Below are 20,543 nucleotides of genomic sequence, written 5' to 3'. Positions count from 1 at the left end.
GCCAGGCGCAGACAGGTGGGACTAGTTTTGTTTGGGATTATGGTCAGCATAGACCGTTTGGACTGAAGAGTCTGTTTCCATGCTGTGTGACTGAGTACATGACAGCTTGCAGAGCCATCCTTTGTGTGCTGATTTATGTCCTTTATGTCCATGTTTACTTCGTTCAAGCTTTACATTTTGTTTTTTATCTAATCTTATACAGCCATCAAATGATCAGGTCTCTCCAAATATTGCAGTTGAATCTGCGTTCATAAGTGGTTAACTACACCTGTGTTGTCCAGGAATGAAATATAAAAAAAGTCAGCAATGTAATGTGTCAACCCTGCTTTACTTTACACTGGATGGAAATTAGAGTATGTACCTAACTGATGACAGCACTGTACTTGTGTTTTAAATTAAGGTTAATTGCATTGCTTCTGTCAACAGTATGCAATGTAACATTTATTATTTAGTGTGGAAAAGGATAATGTCCTCACAGTATAACACAAATTTAAAAACTCCTAAAGATGAGCAATTACAAGCTCTAAAATAGTCTGATGTACAGTGTTTGCATGACCTGAATTCAAATTGATTTGACAAACAGCACTGGATACTACTGCTTGATTCTAATCTTTCATATAATGTGATTTATTGATGTTCAGCCTTTTGTACTGAGTGCAATCAAAGTTGTATTTGAAGATATTTCTAGAAAATTATTTAAAACCTAATGCATAGAAGACTTTGTTAGTCATTTCATCTAGAGTTCAAAAAATGTTTTTTAATTTGTTGTCATTGAGTTGAAGACCAAGTTCTATCCTAAGTATGTTGTGACTTGATTGTTTTACATCCACGGGGAAAATATTCCTGATACAATACATTGAGAAGGCCAATATGTCAAGGAACCTCTGTACTTCAAGCCAAATAAAAGGAATCCTTCATATAAGTCACTATATCTGTCGCCATGGCTTCCACAAAGCAAACATTTGAATATTATATACATTGCACACAAACAATGCCTGGAAAATGGCAATACTGGTAGAGAATTTCTTTTCAGCTTCATTGTAGCTTACCATGTCTTTAAGCCGAATAGTAAAGGGAATTCTCTGGAGAATCAACAATCTTTTGACTCCTTGTTCAATGGGTTTGAACTGCTTTGTGGTTTTGGTTTATAGATAATGTGAGTTTGAAGAGCTTTGTGGAAAATGATAAAAAGCTGTTTTGTGGACCAGCAACAGCTGGGCATACAACATGGGGAGGATTTAAACAAGTATGATGGGAAGGTGAGACCCAGGCAGGTACTGAGCAAAGAGATCAATCTGAGACTGGTACAGTTGAGAACAGAGGTGAGTCAAACAGTCAGGGCAGGCAGAGACAAAGCAGAGAACAGGGTAGGACTGATAAATGAAACTACATTTATTTCAATGCAAGGGGCCTAACAGGGAAGGCAGATGAATCCAGGGTATGGTTAGGAACATGGGACTGGCATATCATAGCAGTTACAGAAACATGGCTCAGGGATGGACAGGGGTGGCAGATTAATGTTCCAGGATACAAATGCTACAGGAAGGACAGAAAGGGAAGCAAGAGAGGAGGGTGAGTGGCATTTTTTGATAAGGGATAGCATTGCAGCTGTGCTGAGTGAGGATATTCCCAGAAATACATCCAAGCAAGTTATTTGGGTGGAACTGAGAAATAAAGGGATGATCACCTTATTGGGATTATATTGTAGACCCCCTAATAGTCAGAGGGAAGTTGAGAAACAAACTTGTAAGGAGATCTCTGCTATCTGTAAGAATAATAGGCTGGTTGTGGTCAGGGATTTTAACTTTCCAAACATAGACTGAGACTGCCACAGTGTTAAAGATTTAGATGGAGAGGAATTTGATAAGTATGTACTAGAAAATTTTCTGATTCAGTATGTGGATGTACCTACTAGAGAAGGTGCAAAGCTTAACCTACTCCTTGGGAAATAAGGCAGAGCAGGTGACTGAGGTGTCAGTGGGGGAGCACTTTGGGGCCAGCAACCATTATTCTATTCGTTTTAAAATAGTGATGGAAAAGGATAGCCCAAATCTAAAAGTTGAAGCTCTAAATTGGAGAAAGACCAATTTTGATGGTATTAGGCAAAAACTTCCAAAAGCTGATTAGAGGCAGATGTTCGCAGGTAAAGGGATAGCTGGAAAATGGGAAGCCCCTTCAGAAATGAGATCATGAGAATCCAGAGAAAGTATATTCCTGTCAGGGTGAAAGGAAAGGCTGGTAGCTATAGGGAATGCTGGATGACTAAAGAAATTGAGGGTTTGATTAAGAAAAAGAAGGAAGCATATGTCAGGTATAGACAGGATAGATCGAGCGAATCCTTAGAGTATAAAGGCAGTAGGAGTAGACTGAAGAGGGAAATCAGGAGGGCAAAAAGGGGACATGAGATAGCTTTGGCAAATAGTGTTAAGGAGAACCCAAAGGGTTTTTATAATTACATTAAGGACTAAAGGGTAACTAGAGAGAGAATAGGGCCCCTCATAGCTCAGCAAGGCAGCCTTTGTGTGGAGTTGCAGGAGATAGGGGAGATACTAAATAAGTATTTAGCGTCAGTATTTACTGTGGAAAAGAACATGGAAGATATAGACTGTAGGGAAATAGATGGTGACATCTTGCAAAATGTCCATATTACAGACTAAGTGCTGGATGTCTTGAAAGCGGATAAATCCCCAGGACCTGATCAGGTGCACCCTTGAACTCTGTGGGAAGCTAGGGAAATGATTACTGGGCCTCTTACTGAGATACTTGTATCATCGATAGTCTCAGGTGAGGTGCCGGAAGCTGGAGGTTGGCTAACATGGTGCCACTACTTAAAAGAAGGGTGGTAAGGACAAGAGGGAACTATAAACCAGTGAGCCTGACGCCAGTGGTGGGCAAGTTGTTGGAGGGAATCCTGAGCGATTGGATGCACATGTATTTGGAAAGGCAAGGACTGATTAGGCATAGTCAACATGGTTTTGTGGGTGGGAAATCCTGTCTCTCAAACTTGATTTTTTTTGAAGAAGTAACAAAAAGGATTGATGAGGGCAGAGCGGCAGCCGTGATCTTTGTGGACTTCAGTAAAGCGCTTGACAAGGTTCCCCGTGGGAGACTGATTAGCATGGTTAGATCTCATGGAATACAGGGAGAACTAGCCACTTGGATACAGAACTGGCTGAAAGGTAGAAGACAGAGGGTGGTGGTGGAGGGTTGTTTTTCGATCTGGAGGCCTGTGACCAGTGGAGTGCCACAAGCATCAGTGCTTGGTCCGCTACTTTTCATCATTTATATAAATGATTTGGATGTGAGCATAAGAGGTATACTTAATAAGTTTGCAGATGACACCAAATTGGTTACCTCAGATTACAATGGGATCTTGATCAGATGGGCCAATGGGCTGAGAAGTGGCAGATGGAGTTTAATTTAGATAAGTGCGAGGTACTGCATTTTGGGAAAGCTAGTCTTAGCAGGATTTATACACTAAATGGTAAGGTTCTAGGGAGTGTTGCTGAACAGAGAGATCTTGGAGTGCAGGTTCATAGCTGCTTGAAAGTGGAGTCACAGGTAGATAGAATTGAGAAGAAGGCATTTGGTATGCTTTTCTTTATTGGTCAGAGTATTGAGTACAGGAGTTGGGAGATAATGTTGCAGCTGTACAGGACTTTTGGAATATTGCATACTATTCTGGTCTCCTTCCTATTGGAAAGATGTTGTGAAACTTGCAAGGGTTCAGAAAGATTCACAAAGATGTTGCCAGGGTTGGAGGATTTGAGCTATAGGGAGAGGTTGAATAGGCTAGGGCTGTTTTCCCTGCAGTGTTAGAGGCTGAATGGTGACCTTCTAGAAGTTCATAAAATTGAGGGGCATGGATAGGGTAAATAGACCCAGTCCTTTCCCTGGGGAAGAGTCCACAACTAGAGGGCACAGGTTTCAGGTGAGAGGAGAAAGATAAAAAAGAGACGTAAAGGACAACCTTTTCACACTGAGGATGGTACGTGTATGGAATGAGCTACCAGAGGAAGTGTGGAGGCTAGTACAATTGCACCATTTAAAAGGCATCTGAATGGATATATGAATAAGAAGGGATATAGGCTGGGTGCTGGCAGGTAGGATTAGATTGGGGTGGGATATCTGGTCGGCATGACAAGTTTGACTCAAGGGTCTATTTCCATGCTGTACATCTCTGACTCTATATGAAAACTTTGCCAGTGAAATGAGTAGTCACTGTGACAAGGCATTTGATCTAATCTTGGTGCAATTCTACTTTCCCCTTATTCCCCTATAGATACAGAATCTGTCTATTTCTGGTCAGAATATATTCAGAGACTGGGCACCCACAACTCTCTAGGACAATGAATTCCAAAGGTTGACCATATGAGAGAAGACTCTCCCTCTATTGGTTTTAAGTGGTTGATAGATTATGTTTAAACTGTGCCCCAGTTTTAGATTTCTGCATCATCTCAGTACCCACCTCTCAATTCCCCTCAGAATTTTGTCTTTTAAATGCTTTGAGTTCCTCTAAACTCCATGGTATGTGGGCCCAGTCTGCCAGCCTTCCCAATAAGTCCACCTCTTCATCTGAGAAGTCAACCTAGTGAACTGTCTCTGCACCATCTCCACATCCTCTTTAAATAAATGTACGAAAACATTGTGCATTATCCTGGGTATTGTCTTCCAATGCATAACTTAGTGTAACCAACAGGAGAAGTAGGGTTTTAAGATTAATTTAAAAACTGAGTGAGTGGAAACTGAAGAAATGTAAATGTTAAGAATGTATATGCAGTGTTTTAGTGATTGTTTTTAGTATTAGTTTGTGTTAAGTTTTCAGTGAAGCTGCTGTGATGGGAGGAGGGTTTCAGATCAATAGGAAGCCTTTTCTTAAAAGTATGATTCGCACCCTGTCAGAGTCTTTGGGTTGGTTTGGATGATAGATGGGGAACAGTAGAAACTCTAATGGAAGGAAGCAGGATGAGGGAATAAAATGCTTTTGAAGTGACTTGTTGATACATACAATTATATAACTAAAGGTTTTTTAAAATATGCTTTAATTATTAGATATATCCCACCCCTGATCTGGGGCAAGAGTGGACATGTACAGACAGCATTATATGGTAAAATGGGGCGTGTAAGCTCTCCTCATCCTTATGGTCTCCGCAAATATCTCTCTATGCCTGATGGAGCGACTGCTACATGGGATCTTTTTGAGCCTTTGGCAGAGCATAACACTGGAGGTAAGTGAAATGAATGGGAAAATTGACAAAGATTACTTCAATTAAGCTTACATAGCGCTGCCTTTTGTATGTGTATGCAAAGGCAGGAAAATGAAATGTTCAAATTCTATTTTTGTTAGTTGATCATTGCTGCAGCAGTAGCAAAGGGCATGAGATTCTCCTCCTGGTTTTTGTCCAGTAATTCTTGTGAACAGTTCACATGGGGTAATTGGATGAAGGACAGTAATCTGTTCACTGGTGTTGCCCTTATAGGAAAACAAAATGTGCATGTTAGCCTAATGTGTAGTGCTGCGTCAGGCCAGGCCCCACCTAAACAACTGTATACTGTTCTGGTCACCTAATCAAGGTGCTAGTGTTCATGAATAATCAAAAGTTTAATAATGAAAGCAGAACATTCAATTAGAAGGGAAATGTAATTAACTTGGGTTTATATGCCATAGAAAGCAAAGTCTAACATTAGGTCTTGCAAGGGTGCAAAAGAAATTGGTAAAGTTGATGCAGACTGATTTTTTTTTTCATTGCTCTGTCAAATATCAAGAACATACATTTAAAATTGGGTTTTTTCTTCTTTCATTCATAAACTGCTGACAAGACCAACATTTATTACTCATCTCAAATTGTTTTTGAGCAAAGCTATTAAGATATTTTAATTCATTCATTAGTTGAGGGCTTCACTGGCTAAGTACACCTGTTTCATTGGCCAGAGGGCAGTTGAGAGTCAATCTCTGGAGACCATACCAGGTAATGATGGCAGTTTCCTTCCCTGAAGACCATTAATGAAGCAGATCAGTTTTTCTAACAGTCAGCAATGGTTTCCCGGTCACCATCAAACTCTTAAATCCGGAGATTTATTGCAGTCAAATTCCACCATCTACCTTGGCAGGATTTGAACCAAGGTTTCCAGAACATTACCTGGGTCTCTGACAAAAATGTCATTAGACCATCACTGTCCCCTTTTGAGGTGAGGGAAGTATTTTCATACAATGGTGCTGCAATTGCAGAATTATTCATCTTTGACGGGTGTCCAGGTCCAAATAAGGTTTAGAGAAGGAACTATGGAACTAAATTAGTGTAGAATTGAAAGAGACATTTGTGGTTGAAACAATAAAATCTGTTAAGAATTGATACGTTGGATAAAATGATTGTGTGAAATGACATTTAAATAAAATTCAGTGTATAAAAATCTCATGCTGCATTCCTATGTTTGCTAGAGGACATTACTATGGTGATTTGTCCTGGGATAGCTAATCACAGTGAAAAGCAGTATATCAGAACATTTGTCGACTATGCGCAGAAGCATGGCTACCGATGTGCTGTTCTTAATCATCTTGGCGCGTTGCCGAACATTGAGCTCACCTCTCCTCGTATGTTTACATACGGTAAGGAAGTTTTCATCCTGATTTTTCTTTTTGTTTAGGAGAGAAATGTTTTATACAATGATCTTGAGATATATAAAACTGTAATGGACATAACCATAAAACAGTATGTGTGAAACATTTTGTCCAAGCATTCATCTATGTAAACTGAATTTTCCATTCCAATGAAATAAAGTTATTTCACTGTTCCTTCATGTCAACAGCAACAAACGTTGGCATTTATATTATGACTTTAGCTTATTAAAGTGGTCAAAGCTGTCACTTCTGAGCGTATTCAGCATTAAGACCTTCTGATGCTATCACAGATAACTGGATGCCACTTCTTTCAACAAAGTTGATCTCGTCAACTTTGGTGAAATGCAACCAGCTAGTAGATTTTGTAATTCACCAGTAGCACGTATTCTGTTATTTGTTGGTGTGGGTAGAATGTGAAGAGGCTTTTCGTGAGCTGTTGAGAATCTCTGGCTGCTTCCCTTCAGTGATGTTTAAAGTTTCTTATTGTGATTTTCTGCATGGTGGTTTTGTAGCTGAGAGCCTGGTTTTATTGAGAAAATTCCTGTCGTGAACACAAGGTTATGTCGTTCTGGTGCTATTTTTCCCACCAATGTGATGTTAATTCCTATTTGAATTTTACACAGGATTTTGATACCAGGTTCTGTTACTTGGATTGTGCATAAAATAAGTATAGTGCAGTAAAAATGCTGAGCTAATTAAATCTTTTTAGTAGATCACTGCATTTGTCAGGCTACATTTATTTCAACTCTAATATCCCATTTAATCTTGTACTAAGTTGAGAGTACTGCTAAAATGAAGTTTGTAGACCATATTGGAAAAAACATAAGTCTTAATGATTTGTGTATTGTGGCACCTTGGCTAGGACTACTGCCTTGTAACGTCAAGGACCTAGATTCGATTCCAGCATTGGGTGACTGTGTGTGTGGATTTTGCATGTTTTCCCTGCGTCTGCATGGTTTTCCTCTGGACAATTTGGTTTCCTGCATGATCCAGTGATATGCAGGTCAGTTGGATCAGCCATGCTAAAAGTTGCCTTGTACTGTCCAGGGAGGTGTAAGTTAGTTGGGTTAGTTATGGTAAAAATCATATGTGGGGTTGCAGGATGGAATGGGCATTGAGAGTCTGGGTGGGATGCAGCCTCAATGTGCTGAATGGTCTTTTTATGCAAAGTAAGGATTCTGATTCCTGAAGAAGGGCTTATGCCCAAAACGTCGATTCTCCTGTTCCTTGGATCCTGCCTGACCTGCTGCGCTTTTCCAGCAACACATTTTCAGCTAAGGATTCTATAAATCTGTTTCCCGTAATTCAACAGAAGTGCCACATCCAATGATTAAAATTTGCTGCTAATTTCCATTCCTTGCAGGTGGAGTGTTTGTGAACTTGTATTCTTTGCCATTAAAGCTTGATTTAACTAAATAGATTTTTGAAAGAGGAAGCCATCCCTTTTCTTGCCAGTTGATGGAATACCTCTTCTCTTCCCTACTTACCTTGCATCCCCACTTTCTCCTGCTGTGGTTCACACTGGTGCTGTTCCCTTCCTCCCTTCCTCCCTTCCTCCCTTCCTCCCTTCCTCCCTTCCTCCCTTCCTCCCTTCCTCCCTTCCTCCCTTCCTCCCATTTTCTACTCTCCTTCCCAAACCCTGGATTCTCCTATCTTTTCAGTTCCCATTTTCCTGACCAAGTTGATTTGCTGTTCACCACAATTTCTAGCTTTTACCTACTTCTCTAACAAATCAAACACAGCTGCACACTGTAGATAGGGATTGTTGTTGTATGCTTGGAGCAACATTACTGATTAGAAGCTGTGACAAAGGCATTGAAGCAGAAGACAAGGGGTGATTTGCTTGAATTCTAAGTTCTAAAAATGTGGCCTGAATCTCGGCTGTAGCTTGCCAGTGACTCGGATAATTTCCAGTGTAGAATTAATATATTTGAAAGTTTTAAAATTTCTATCCCAAATCAGTTCGGGGCGAGATGATTTCAGCTGAGTCAGGATGCTATAACTGGTCCCTGTCAGTGCAATAAAACTGAGAACATCAGCCTCAAGTCATTAAGCTGACTGCTGTCCTGCTGGAAATTGCATCTTCTGAAAGTTTGAGTAGATTAGAAATGTTCTGACATTGGCATAGACAATTGCTCTGACCTCTTCCCTAGTAGAATAATCTCAGTGTTCAATTATACAGGTTTATACTACACATAGAATGGAGGAAGTACCAGAGGTGTGTCTGAGCAAGTACAGAGGGGAGCAACTGTTTATCATTGTCATAAATTTGTTTATTAGTGTTCAGAGATCACCTTTGAATACTTGCTAAAGTACTACCTTCATAAATAATTAATTATATATGTATTGCCTTATAAAAGGAGTTACACAATAAGCATAAACTTTAGTTTGTGTTTGCATTTTTTTAGAATTGTTTTTTTCTTTGGTTAGCCTCTTTTGGGAAGAATTTAACTGGCTTTGTTTAATTTGGAGGCTGCACTTTGGACAACTGAAGCAGGAAAGCTGTAGCTTTTGAATGTTAACAATTAGAAATGGTACAATAGAATGCAATAAGATAATAGCAGTGAATTTAATGCCCATTTCTATTGGTTCAGTATTTTTGTGTTGACTCGTTGCTGTACAGCAAGATTCTATAATGCTTTGCATTGAAAGAGTTGACAAAAGCTCTGGCTACATTACTTGTTCCTAAAAATCATAGTCAACTTTTCAAGATTGCCAAACTGAAGGCAATCCCTAGAATTTATGCCTAATGGACCGTCAGTTGTGTACTTGTATTATGATAGTTGAGTTTCTAATTTGAATCCCAATTCAAGGTGAGTGATGAGCAAATGGAGAACAGTGACCTCTCTCTCTTTTTTTCTGTGTTTTTAATGGTGGTGAAGATACCTGAGACCAGAGGTAACTGAAGGTCTGATGACAAATTGGCACAAAACTTTGGTATCTGACACTATTGAATTAAAAAGAGATTGACCTTTGAACTTCGGTCACGAGGGAGAGTGGGTGCTTTGTTGACAATGCCTCTTCTAATAGAAAATTGTCTTTGGAGGCTCTACGCCATGCAGGACATGTATCCTTCAACATGTGGTTGTTTTTTTGCTCCCCCTTACCCCCCAATTACACAATACACTAAAGGTGTTACCACAATCTCTCTTCCTTGTTTATACCTATATTGAATGGTATTGCTGTTATGCTTCTCTTCTGCATGTTCTGAATTTGTTTTCTTTGCTGTATGTTCTTAATCCTCCTTGCATTCGTGTTGAAATTAAGACTCATCGCAGAAATCTAATCTGCTGCTCTAATTTTATTTTATTCTTTCCCAGAAGAATGCTACAATCCTACAATCTCCAGCCTTTTAAAGCCCAAGCTTGGTTGCTAGCACAAAAGTAAGGAGTTCGGAAAATGAGGACAAGGACTGGACATTAGAAAGACGTAATTACAATATAATTTTGCAAAGAAAATAAGGTTACTCATTTTGAGAGGGGAATGAGTGGAAATGAAAAGGGCATAGTCAGCAAGAAATCATGAGGTTGATTCCAAAACTCTTTGGAAGTGGAATTATAGGTGGATATAAGCATGAACAGCACTTTAGGTTTGATAAAACTGGTGTACAACTTGATAACATCAGGATAATTGTAAATTTGTACACACCAATTATTAGGCAGATAAGATTGAACAGTTTTAAGGTAGTTTTGTGCAAACAACACTAAAACTACAGAAAGTTTTCAGCATATACTTTCCAGGGATTGAAAGTAGTTGAGGACAATCTTGAAATACTGTAACTATTTCTACTGCAATAAAGACTTTGGAGATGATTTAATAAAAGATTTTTTGAGAAAAGAATCATGTATTTAAATAAGCAGGGTAAATAAGCTGAGAATAGTGCATCTTTTCAAGAATTAATAAATATTTGTAGCATTAGTAAGTAAAAAGAAATAGACAGAAGGGATCTGGTTCATTTGTTGAGGACTGTTATGGCAGAAGTCTGACTCAAGCAATTTAAACCATGTGATTTTTTTTTATGACGCAAGATTCTCTATCTACTACTTAGCTAGTACCAGTTGCTCCTTTCTCTTACTATCTTTTTAAATGTATTGTCCAATATTCTGATGCTTGGCTCTTCACCTGGGCTCCTCAATTTTTCTTTTTAAGGCATAATTTAACCCAAAATCTAAACCTGGTACATAAACTTTCACTGTTTAAAGTGAGATCATGATTGTTTGAAATTTTGCCAACATGGTAAATGTCTGGTGTGACCATGAGTAGAATACAATGGTAAGAAGGCAATGATACTCCGAACCTAAGTGTTTTGTTGATTCTTGAAAGAGTTGAGGATACAATTACTGCCAAATTTGAACTTGTCTGAAAGATGGCATGTCTTTAAAACCAAAGCATATACCTCAACAGTTTATGAAATGCTAATCTCCATAGGTACCTCGCAATCTCTCTTGCCTAGAAAAATAGGGCAACAGTGAAGAACACCCAATTGCAAATTCTCATCCAGTTCACATACTTTCACTTGGAAATATTACTGTTTGTTAATTGTCAGTGGATAAAAATCCTGGAACTGACTGCCTAACAACTTTTTGGATGTACTGTACATTTGGTGATGGTCCATTGATTCGAGGATACCTCTTCTAGTTTGCATGTTCTATCATGGGTCCTTCGTATGGCTGGATCAGTTCTCAACTTGCAGACTTTGGGCACATGCAGCGGGATGAGCATGATTAGATTAGATTAGATTAGATTAGATTAGATTAGATTAGATTAGATTAGATTAGATTAGATTAGATTAGATTAGATTAGATTACTTACAGTGTGGAAACAGGCCCTTCGGCCCAACAAGTTCACACCGCCCTGCGGGGGACGCAACCTACCCATACCCCTACATCTACCCCTTACCTAACACTACGGGCAATTTAGCATGGCCAATTCACCTGACCTGCACATCTTTGGACTGTGGGAGGAAACCCATGCAGACACGGGGAGAACGTGCAAACTCCACACAGTCAGTCGCCTGAGGCGGGAATTGAACTCTGGTCTCTGGCGCTGTGAGGCAGCAGTGCTAACCACTGTGCCACCGTGCCACCAGTATTCTTTTTCATTGCTGGGCAGGGAGAGGGTGGAGAGAATTTAAGGACATGTGCATATGAGGCCATATGACTAGAGGTTTTGGGGATGGCGTGATAACAGATTGCTGAATCTTTGAGAGTAGGTGTGTACCGAATGTACGAGAAACTTGGCAATTAAAAAGAAGGGATAAACAACGTCCTGACAAAAGAGAACCTGTGGCATCCACCTCAAATATGGGTTGAGTTCTCAAAATCTGAGATGGTTGGTTACTCTGGGCAAGATATCCCTTGTGACAGTGGGATCTGGAGTACGAGATTTGCTTTCTTTTGTTTCCTTCTCTGTTGCCTGACTGTTTCATTATTAAGACATGGGATTCAAAACATGATGCAGCTTTATGCAGTTGTCGCCATTCTCAATGGTTGTCAGCAAGCTCCTCCTAGTTATTTAAGATCAATGCTGCTGAACTTTGAGGAGAGCTTAATGGTGTGACTTTTATTTATCCTGCCTGGAATGTTGGCAATTTGAAAGTTGAGGATAAAAAGAGCTGGCAGGGGAGAAGATTTTCAGCCATCTGAATATAGTTCAGTATGTCAAAGTTCACTTCAGATTAATTTTGCCTGAATGTTTGTGAACCTGACTTAAAGAAGGTCACTACTGTTTGTTTGACCACTTCCCCATTGGATTTGGAGTCTATGGCAGAGACACTGCTGTTGGAGTTTTGCGAGCTCATGCAGCACTGACTGAAACTGCTGTCCTTCCAAGTGATGCCCACATCTTGTAAACAATGTTTACTTAAAGTAAAACACCCTATGTATTCTCAACCTTTGACAACTGTGAAGGTCCAAGAACATTTGAATTTTTGCTACTTGAGGTGTAGTTTATCATCAAGTGCTGGAGCTATCTAGTTAATGCTTCCACTACTGACAATACCTCACTAATTGAAAAACTCCCATAGTTTCTCATCTGTTTGAACTTTAGTTTGATGTTAAGTTCAATTATTAATCTTTGAAGGACTAACATTGGTCGGTTGTTGAAGTTTTAACCCATCAGCTTTTATCCTTCTGCACTGCTGGGACCAACTTAACATAATAAGAATAAAAAAACAAGATCAGTGTTCAGCTTTGTATTCTTTCCTAACCAAATGGTCAATAACCGCTGGCAATGAAATGGCCTAAATATATTAGCTTGCATGTGGAGCAAAGCACTTGATTGGAAGAGTGATGCTCTATTTTTTGTGCCTGAAGCATATTTAATTTTTACTTCGTTTTCTGCTTATATTTCTGTATTTCAAAGTCCTGCTAGCTGCTTTTGTCTCCTGCAAATGATTTAGTACTCTGTTCTGATTTTTTAAGAACAAACATTTACATTTCAGTAGCCTGTTTATGCTCTGTCCAGATTGGTATTTGGCAAATCTAATCAAAAGTCTCTTAACAGGTGAATAATTGTATTGATGTGATTCTGATGTGTTCAGTGGACCTTCTGATTAGAATTAGAGAAGATAAGTTCTGTCTTTGAAGTTACAATGCTGTTCCAATGTGGGCCCTCTCCCAAACCCTACCACCTTCAACTTCTTATTTTCAGATATTTTAAAATCTCAACTGCATGCCCCCCATCTCAACACCTCCACAATAATGTACATATTTCTATTACAGATGTTAGGAGAACTGGTAAGTGTAACTATGCAGCAGAGAAACAGAGCTGATGGATCAAATGAAATTTTTAAAATCAAGATTAGCAGTTGGGAACTCGTTGCACGTTTGCTGTTTTCATTTCTATGATACAAAGCTTCTGGATAATTGTAAGACTCTAATATACAATGCAAAGCCTTGAATAGTTTGTCATCGGAGCCCCTTGATTTTGTTGTTAATTTAGAACAGATGCCCATTTAAGCAGTTTTTCTTGCAGCAGATTAGTTTTTAGATAACTCTTCAGTACTGTCAATTGTACATTGTTCAAGAAGATACAGTGACAACATTTAAAAGACATTTGGATTAGTGTATGAATAGGAAGGTTTGAAGGGGTATGGACCACATACAGGCAAGTTGGACTAATTTAGTTTGGGACTAGTCGGACTGAAGGGTCTGCTTTCATGTTGTATGGCTCTATGACTCTAAAATAGTTACTTAAGTAAGATACTAATAATTTGTGAAATTGTGCAACATCGTAAGTATATTCAAAAGATTGAAATAAATTTGGCATAAAAATAGACAGACCAGTGTTCCGTGGAATCCAGGTCTCAAGGTCCAGTGCACTTTATTTTTCTAATATCTAGGAATTGGCTGAACTAACATTCTTAAGTTTATTCTTGACATAGTATTGAGAATTGCCTGCTATTGCTTTCAGGGATGGGAGTAACATGTAAGCATAACTTTTCTTGGTAATTCCTTCTGCAATGATAGTTGAGTGCTTGGGTAGCATTAAAGAAAAGGCACGGAGGGTATTGTTCCTACTCGTAATATCTCAAAATGTTTGAGCTCCTCAGAGTTTTACAGCATGGAAACAGACTAGCCAGTCCAACTCATGCATGCCGACCAACCAGATATCCTAAACTGATCTTGTCCCTTTTCCAAGCATTTGGCCCATTTCCCTCTAAACCCTTCCTATTCATGTACCCATCCAGATGATTTTTAAATGTTGTAATTGAACACTCCTCTACCACTTGCTCGGGCAGCTCATTCCATACATGTGCCACCCTCTGCATGAAAACGTTGCCCCTTAGGTCCCTTTTTAAATCTTTCCTTCTCACCTTAAAACTGTACACTTTACACTTTAGTTTTGGACTCCTGGGAAAAAGATTTTGGCTATTGACCCTCTCTGTGCCCCTCATGATTTTATACATCTTTAGAAAGTCACCCCTTAGCCTTCAAAGCTGCAGGAAAAAAAATCCCCAGCCTATTCGACCTCTCAAACCCACCAGACCAGGCACAATCCTTAAAACTTTCCTGAAACCTTTCAAGTTCAACTCTTTCCAAAGCAGACAGACCAGAATTGAACACAGTATCCCAAAAGTGGCTTAAATAATGCCCTGTATAGCCGCAACAAGACATCCCAACTCCTTTACTCAATGCACGTAGTAATGATGGTAAATGTGCCAAACACCACCTTCGCCACCCTATCCTCCTCCACTTTCAAGGAACTAAGCATCTGCAGCCCTAGCTTTAGCCTGCTTTTCCTCTGTTACGCTTTCAACTCTATAATTAACATTGGTGTTTGGTTGTCCTTTTATCTCTTAGCCTTGTGTCCTGCTCCAAGGGCTTTGGCTAAATTCTTCATCTAATTATTTCAAAAGAAAGGTCTAACTAAACAAGATGTGTGGATGTCTTGAGGGCTGTTTTTGCATGATTTCTACCAGCCCAGTTGTCCCATAATAAATTGTTTGTGACTATCAGTACCATCAACTCTGCATGAATGCAATAACCCGATTGAGCAAAAAACAGGGAGACATTCCAATACCACTTTCAGTTCAATTATATTCTCTATATATGCCAAAACAAATTGATCCTCATTGCTTTATGGGGTATTTTCATTTCTTATGATTGTCACCATTGTAAGGGTGAAAATGATAATGTGAAACACTTTTACTATCGATGCGATAAGGCACTCTGCACCAAGACAGCTTGGCAGGCTTGCACAGATTGCTGGAAACTTGATTAATCTGTTCTAGGTATTCATTTTGAAATTGAAAAGGCATTCTCTAGAGTAGACTTTCTCGAGTAATCAAATAAATAGATTGTGCATGTCATAATATGCTTTATAGTTGTATATCTATTTCTTGAATGTTTTGTTAACTTCAAAAAGATTCAAAAGGAACTTAGTTTCCATTGCAATCTGTAAAAATTGTGGTTCACGTGCACTATTTGTGACTGGAACAAAATTGCCTGAAGTGCATGGTCAATTTTTTCTTTATTCCACACTAACACAAATGTATTTATTACAATTTAGTATTGGTTAGCTATAATATGATGCACAATTATACCAATAGCATGGGTTCAATCACATGTCAGTTAGAGTCATACAAATGTATAGCATGGAAACACACCCTTCGGTCCAACCTGTCCATGCCGACCAGATATCCCAATCCAATCTAGTCCCACCTGCCAGCACCCGGCCCATATCCCTCCAAACCCTTCCTATTCATATACCCATCCAAATGCCTATTAAATGTTGCAATTGTACCAGCCTCCATCACATCCTCTGGCAGCTCATTGCATACACGTACCACCCTCTGCATGAAAAAGTTGCCCCTTCGATCTCTTTTATATCTTTCCCCTCTCACCCTAAACCTATGCCCTCTAGTTCTGGACTCCCTGACGCCAGGGAAAAGATTTTGTCTATTTATCCAATCCATGCCCCTCATAATTTTGTAAACTTCTATAAGGTCACCTCTCAACCTCCACTCCAGGGAAAACAGGCCCAGCCTGTTCAGCCTCTCCCTGTAGCTCAAATCCACCAACCCTGGCAACATCCTTGTAAATCTTTTCTGAACCCTTTCAAGTTTCACAACATCTTTCCGATAGGAAGGAGACCAGAATTGCACGCAATATTCCAACAGTGGCCTAACCAGTGCCCTGTATAGCCGCAACATGACCTCCCAACTCCTGTACTCGATGCTCTGACCAATAAAGGAAAGCATACAAGCGCCTACTTCACAATCCTATCAACCTGCGACTCCACTTTCAAGGAGCTATGAACCTGCACTCCAAGGTCTCTTTGTTCAGCAACCCTAGGACCTTACCATTAAGTGTATAAGTCCTGCTAAGATTTGCTTTTCCAAAATGCAGCGCCTCGCATTTATCTAAATTAAACTCCATCTGCCACTTCTCAGCCCATTGGCCCATCTGGTCCAGATCCTGTTGTAATCTGAGGTAACCCTCTTCGGTGTCCACTAATTTTGGTGTCATCTGCAAACTTACTAACTGTACCTCTTATGCTCACATCCAAATCATTTATGTAAATTACAAAAAGTAGAGGACCCAGCACCAATCCTTGTGGCACTCCACTGGTCACAGGCCTCCAGTCTGAAAAACAACCCTCCACCACCACCCTCTGTCTTCTACCTTTTGAGCCAGTTTTGTATCCAAATGGCTAGTTCTCTCTGTATTCCATGAGATCTAACCTTGCTAACCAGTCTCCCATGAGGAACCTTGTCGAACGCCTTACTGAAGTCCACATAGATCACATCTACCACTCTGTCCTCATCATTCTTCTTTGTTACTACTTCAAAAAACTCGACCAAGCTTGTGAGACATGATTTCCCACGCACAAAGCCATGTTGACTATTCTGAATAAGTTCTTGCCTTTCCAAATACTTGTACATCCTGTCCCTCAGGATTCCCTCCGACAACCTGCCCACTACTGAGGTCAGGCTCACTGGTCTATAGTTCCCTGGCTTGTCTTTACCGCCCTTCTTCAACAGTGGCACTACGTATGCCAACCTCCAGTCTTCTGGCACCTCACCTGTGACTATCGATGATACAAATATCTCAGCAAGAGGCCCAGCAATCACTTCTCTAGCTTCCCACAGAGTTTTCGGGTACACCTGGTCTGGTCCTGGGGATTTACCCACCTTTAACCGTTTCAAGACATCCAGCACTTCCTCCTCTGTAGTTTGGACAGTTTGCAAGATGTCACCATCTATTTCTCTGCAGTCTATATCTTCCTTATCCTTTTCCACAGTAAATACTGATGCAAAATATTAATTTAGTATCTCCCCCATTTTTTGTGCCTCGACACAAAGGCTGTCTTGCTGATCTTTGAGGGGCGCTATTCTCTCCCTAGTTACCCTTTTGTCCTTAATATATTTGTAAAAACCCTTTTGGATTCTCCTTATTTCTCTTTGCCAATGCTATCTCATGTCCCCTTTTTGCCCTCCTGTTTTCCCTCTTAAGTATACTCCTACTTCCTTTATACTCTTCTAAGGATTCACTCGATGTATCCTGGCTATACCTTATATATGCTTCCTTCTCTTTCTTAACCACACCCTCAATTTCTTTAGTCATCCAGCATTCCCTATACCTACCAGCCTTTCCTTTCACCCTGACAGGAATATACTTTCGCTGGATTCTCGATATCTCATTTCTGAAAGCTTCCCATTTTCCAGCCATCCTTTTACCTGAGAACATCTACCGTCAATCAGCTTTCAAAAGTTTTTGCCTGATACCGTCAGAATTGGTCTTTCTTCAGTTTCAAACTTCAACTTTTAGATGTGGTCTATCCTTTTCCATCACGATTTTAAAATGAATAGAATTATGGTCGCTGGCCCCAAAGTGCTCCCCCACTGACACCTCCGTTATCTGCCCTGCCTTATTTCCCAAGAGTAGGTCAAGTTTGTGCACCTTCTCTAGTAGGTACATCCACATACTGAATCAGAAAATTGTCTTGTATGCACTTAAGAATTCCTCTCCATCTAAACTTTAACACTATGGCAGTCCCAGTCGATGTTTGGAAAGTTAAAATCCCCTACCATACCTACCGTATTATTCTTACAGATAGCTGAGACCTCCTTACAAGTTTGTTTCTCAATTTCCCTCTGACTATTGGGGGTCTATAATGCCATCTCAATAATGTTATCATCCCTTTCTTATTTCTCAGTTCCACCCAAATAACATCCCTGGATGTATTTCTGGGAATATCCTCCCTCAGCACAGCTGTGATGCTATCCCTTATCAAAAATGCCACTCACCCTCCTCTCTTGCATCCCTTTCTATCCTTCCTGTAGCATTTGTAGCCTGGAACATTCAGCTGCCAGTCCTGCCCATCCCTGAGCCATGTTTCTGTAATTGCTATGATAACCCAGTCCCATGTTCCTAACCGTGCCCTGAGTTCATCTGCCTTTCCTGTTAGGCCCCTTCCTTTGAAATAAATGCAGTTTAATTTATTAGTTCTACCTTGTCTCTGCCTGCCCTGACTGTTTGACTCACCTCTGTTCTCAACTGTACCAGTCTCTGATCTCTTTGCTCACTATCTCCCTGGGTCACCACGACCTCCCCCTCTGCGCCCCCCACCCCCACCCCCACCTTACTAGTTTAAATCCTCCCAAGCAGTTCTAGCAAACATCCTGCCAGTATATTAGTCCCTGTCCAATTTAGGTGCAATCCGGCCTTCTTGTACAGGTCCCTTCTACCCCAAAAGAGATTCCAATGATCCAAAAATGTGAATCCTTCTCTCATACACCAGCTCCTCAGTTCTGGGAGTAATCCAGATATTACTACCCTTGAGGACCTCCTTTTTAAATTTCTACCTAACTCTCTCTCTAATGTCCCTTCAGAATCTCAACCTTTTCCCTTCCTATGTCATTGGTTCCACTGTGGGCAATGACCTCCTGCTGGCCCCTCTCCCCAGTGAGAACATTCTGCACCCTCTCTGAGACATCCTTGATCCTGGCACCAGGGAAACAACACACCATTCTGCTTTATTTCTGCTGGCCACAGAAACGTCTGTCTGTACCTCGGACTACAGAATCCCCGAACACAATTGACCTCTTGGAAGCCAATGTACCCCTCGTTGCATTAGAGCCACTCTCAATACCAGAAACTTGGCTGTTTGTGCCACGTTCCCCTGAGAATCCATCACCCCCTCCAATTTTTTAAGAGCATACCTGTTTGAAATGGGTATGTCCACAAAAGACTCCTGCACGAGCTGCCTACCTCTCTTACCCTTCCTGGAGTTAATCCATCTTTGTGACTGTATCTGAGGCTTTCCCCCTTCCTATAACTGCCATCCATCACATACTGTTGCTGTTGCAAATTCCTCATCGCTTCTATCTGTCTCTCCAATCGATCCACTCGATCTGATGAGATTCGCATTCAACAGCATTTATGGCAGATATAATCCGCAGTCACTCTTAAACTCTCTTTAACCTCCCACATCTGACAAGAAGTACATATCACTGCAAAGGCCACTCTACAGACCCAGAAAAAATAACATTCCTCTACAAAATACTGCCCCAGATTAAATTAATAGCTATGGCTTATATTTTAAGTTTAATCAAGAGACTTATCTCCAAAAACGTATAATCAAGAAAGAATCTACTATACTCACTAATACAGCCTTTCTCTTGGACAGACTTAAAACAACAATTAACTTACCTGATTCTGTTTGTTAATTTTCCCAGATGCACTCCGAGGTCCAGTGACACATGAATTCAAAAGTAGCAAAGGCAGTAACTGTGCAGGCTCTCCCTCCCCACTCTTTCTTCTCTCTCTCTCTCTCTCTCTCTCTCTCTCTCTCTCTCTCTCTCTCTCTCTCTCTCTCTCTCTCTTTCTTCCCCTGTCTCCCCTGCACTGTCCTCACCATGTGTTTCCTTTGTCTGTTTTTCACCATTTTAAAACTGCTGTTGTTTTGACTTTTTTTTTCCCAAAGTTCCAAAACAATGCAACAGCATATAAAACAGTAATTGCTGTTCCTGGAATTCAAGGAAATCACCTCCAGCACGTAAAATACCCCTAAAAAAGGAGCAGCCAGAAATTTTTCCCATCCTCCATCTTTGGTCAGTTATGATAGTTCATGGACAACCACCTTCTTTATTTGCTCGTGCTCGATGCAGAGTGGTACCCCCTCAGCAACATGTCACTTTTCCCTATCTAACCAAGAAAAAAATTACCTATGATCACTAGTGGACTGTGGCTAATTACTGTAGAAAGATCATTCCCCCATTTGACCTATCGCCTTCTCCCCCACCTTCAGCTACCTGCTCCTGAACCCCACCCTCTACCATTTATCTCTCAGCCCCGACCCACAAGTCTCAGTCCTGATGAAGAGCTTATGCTTGAAATGTCAATTCTCCTGCTCCTTGGATGCTGCCTGACCTGCTGTGCATTTCCAGCACTACAGTCTTGACTCTGAGCTCCAGTAT

The 20,543-nt window shown here is 40.4% G+C and overlaps 1 protein-coding gene across 5 annotated transcripts in view; it reads left to right on the top strand.

Moving 5' to 3' along the window:
* LOC140469008 (monoacylglycerol lipase ABHD2-like) overlaps positions 1-20,543 on the top strand; it is a 93,238-nt gene that overhangs the window by 39,833 nt on the left and 32,862 nt on the right. For all 5 annotated transcript variants that reach the window (XM_072565180.1, XM_072565181.1, XM_072565179.1 and 2 more), the window contains 2 exons: positions 5,053-5,228; positions 6,440-6,607. In XM_072565180.1, coding sequence (XP_072421281.1) covers positions 5,053-5,228; positions 6,440-6,607 — 344 coding nt within the window. The remainder of the gene's footprint in view (positions 1-5,052; positions 5,229-6,439; positions 6,608-20,543) is intronic.

Source organism: Chiloscyllium punctatum, chromosome 48 (assembly GCF_047496795.1).
Source record: "Chiloscyllium punctatum isolate Juve2018m chromosome 48, sChiPun1.3, whole genome shotgun sequence".
Classification (NCBI taxonomy): domain Eukaryota; kingdom Metazoa; phylum Chordata; class Chondrichthyes; order Orectolobiformes; family Hemiscylliidae; genus Chiloscyllium; species Chiloscyllium punctatum.
Note: the sequence above shows the minus strand (reverse complement) of the source record. Positions and strands in the feature narration are given on the sequence as shown.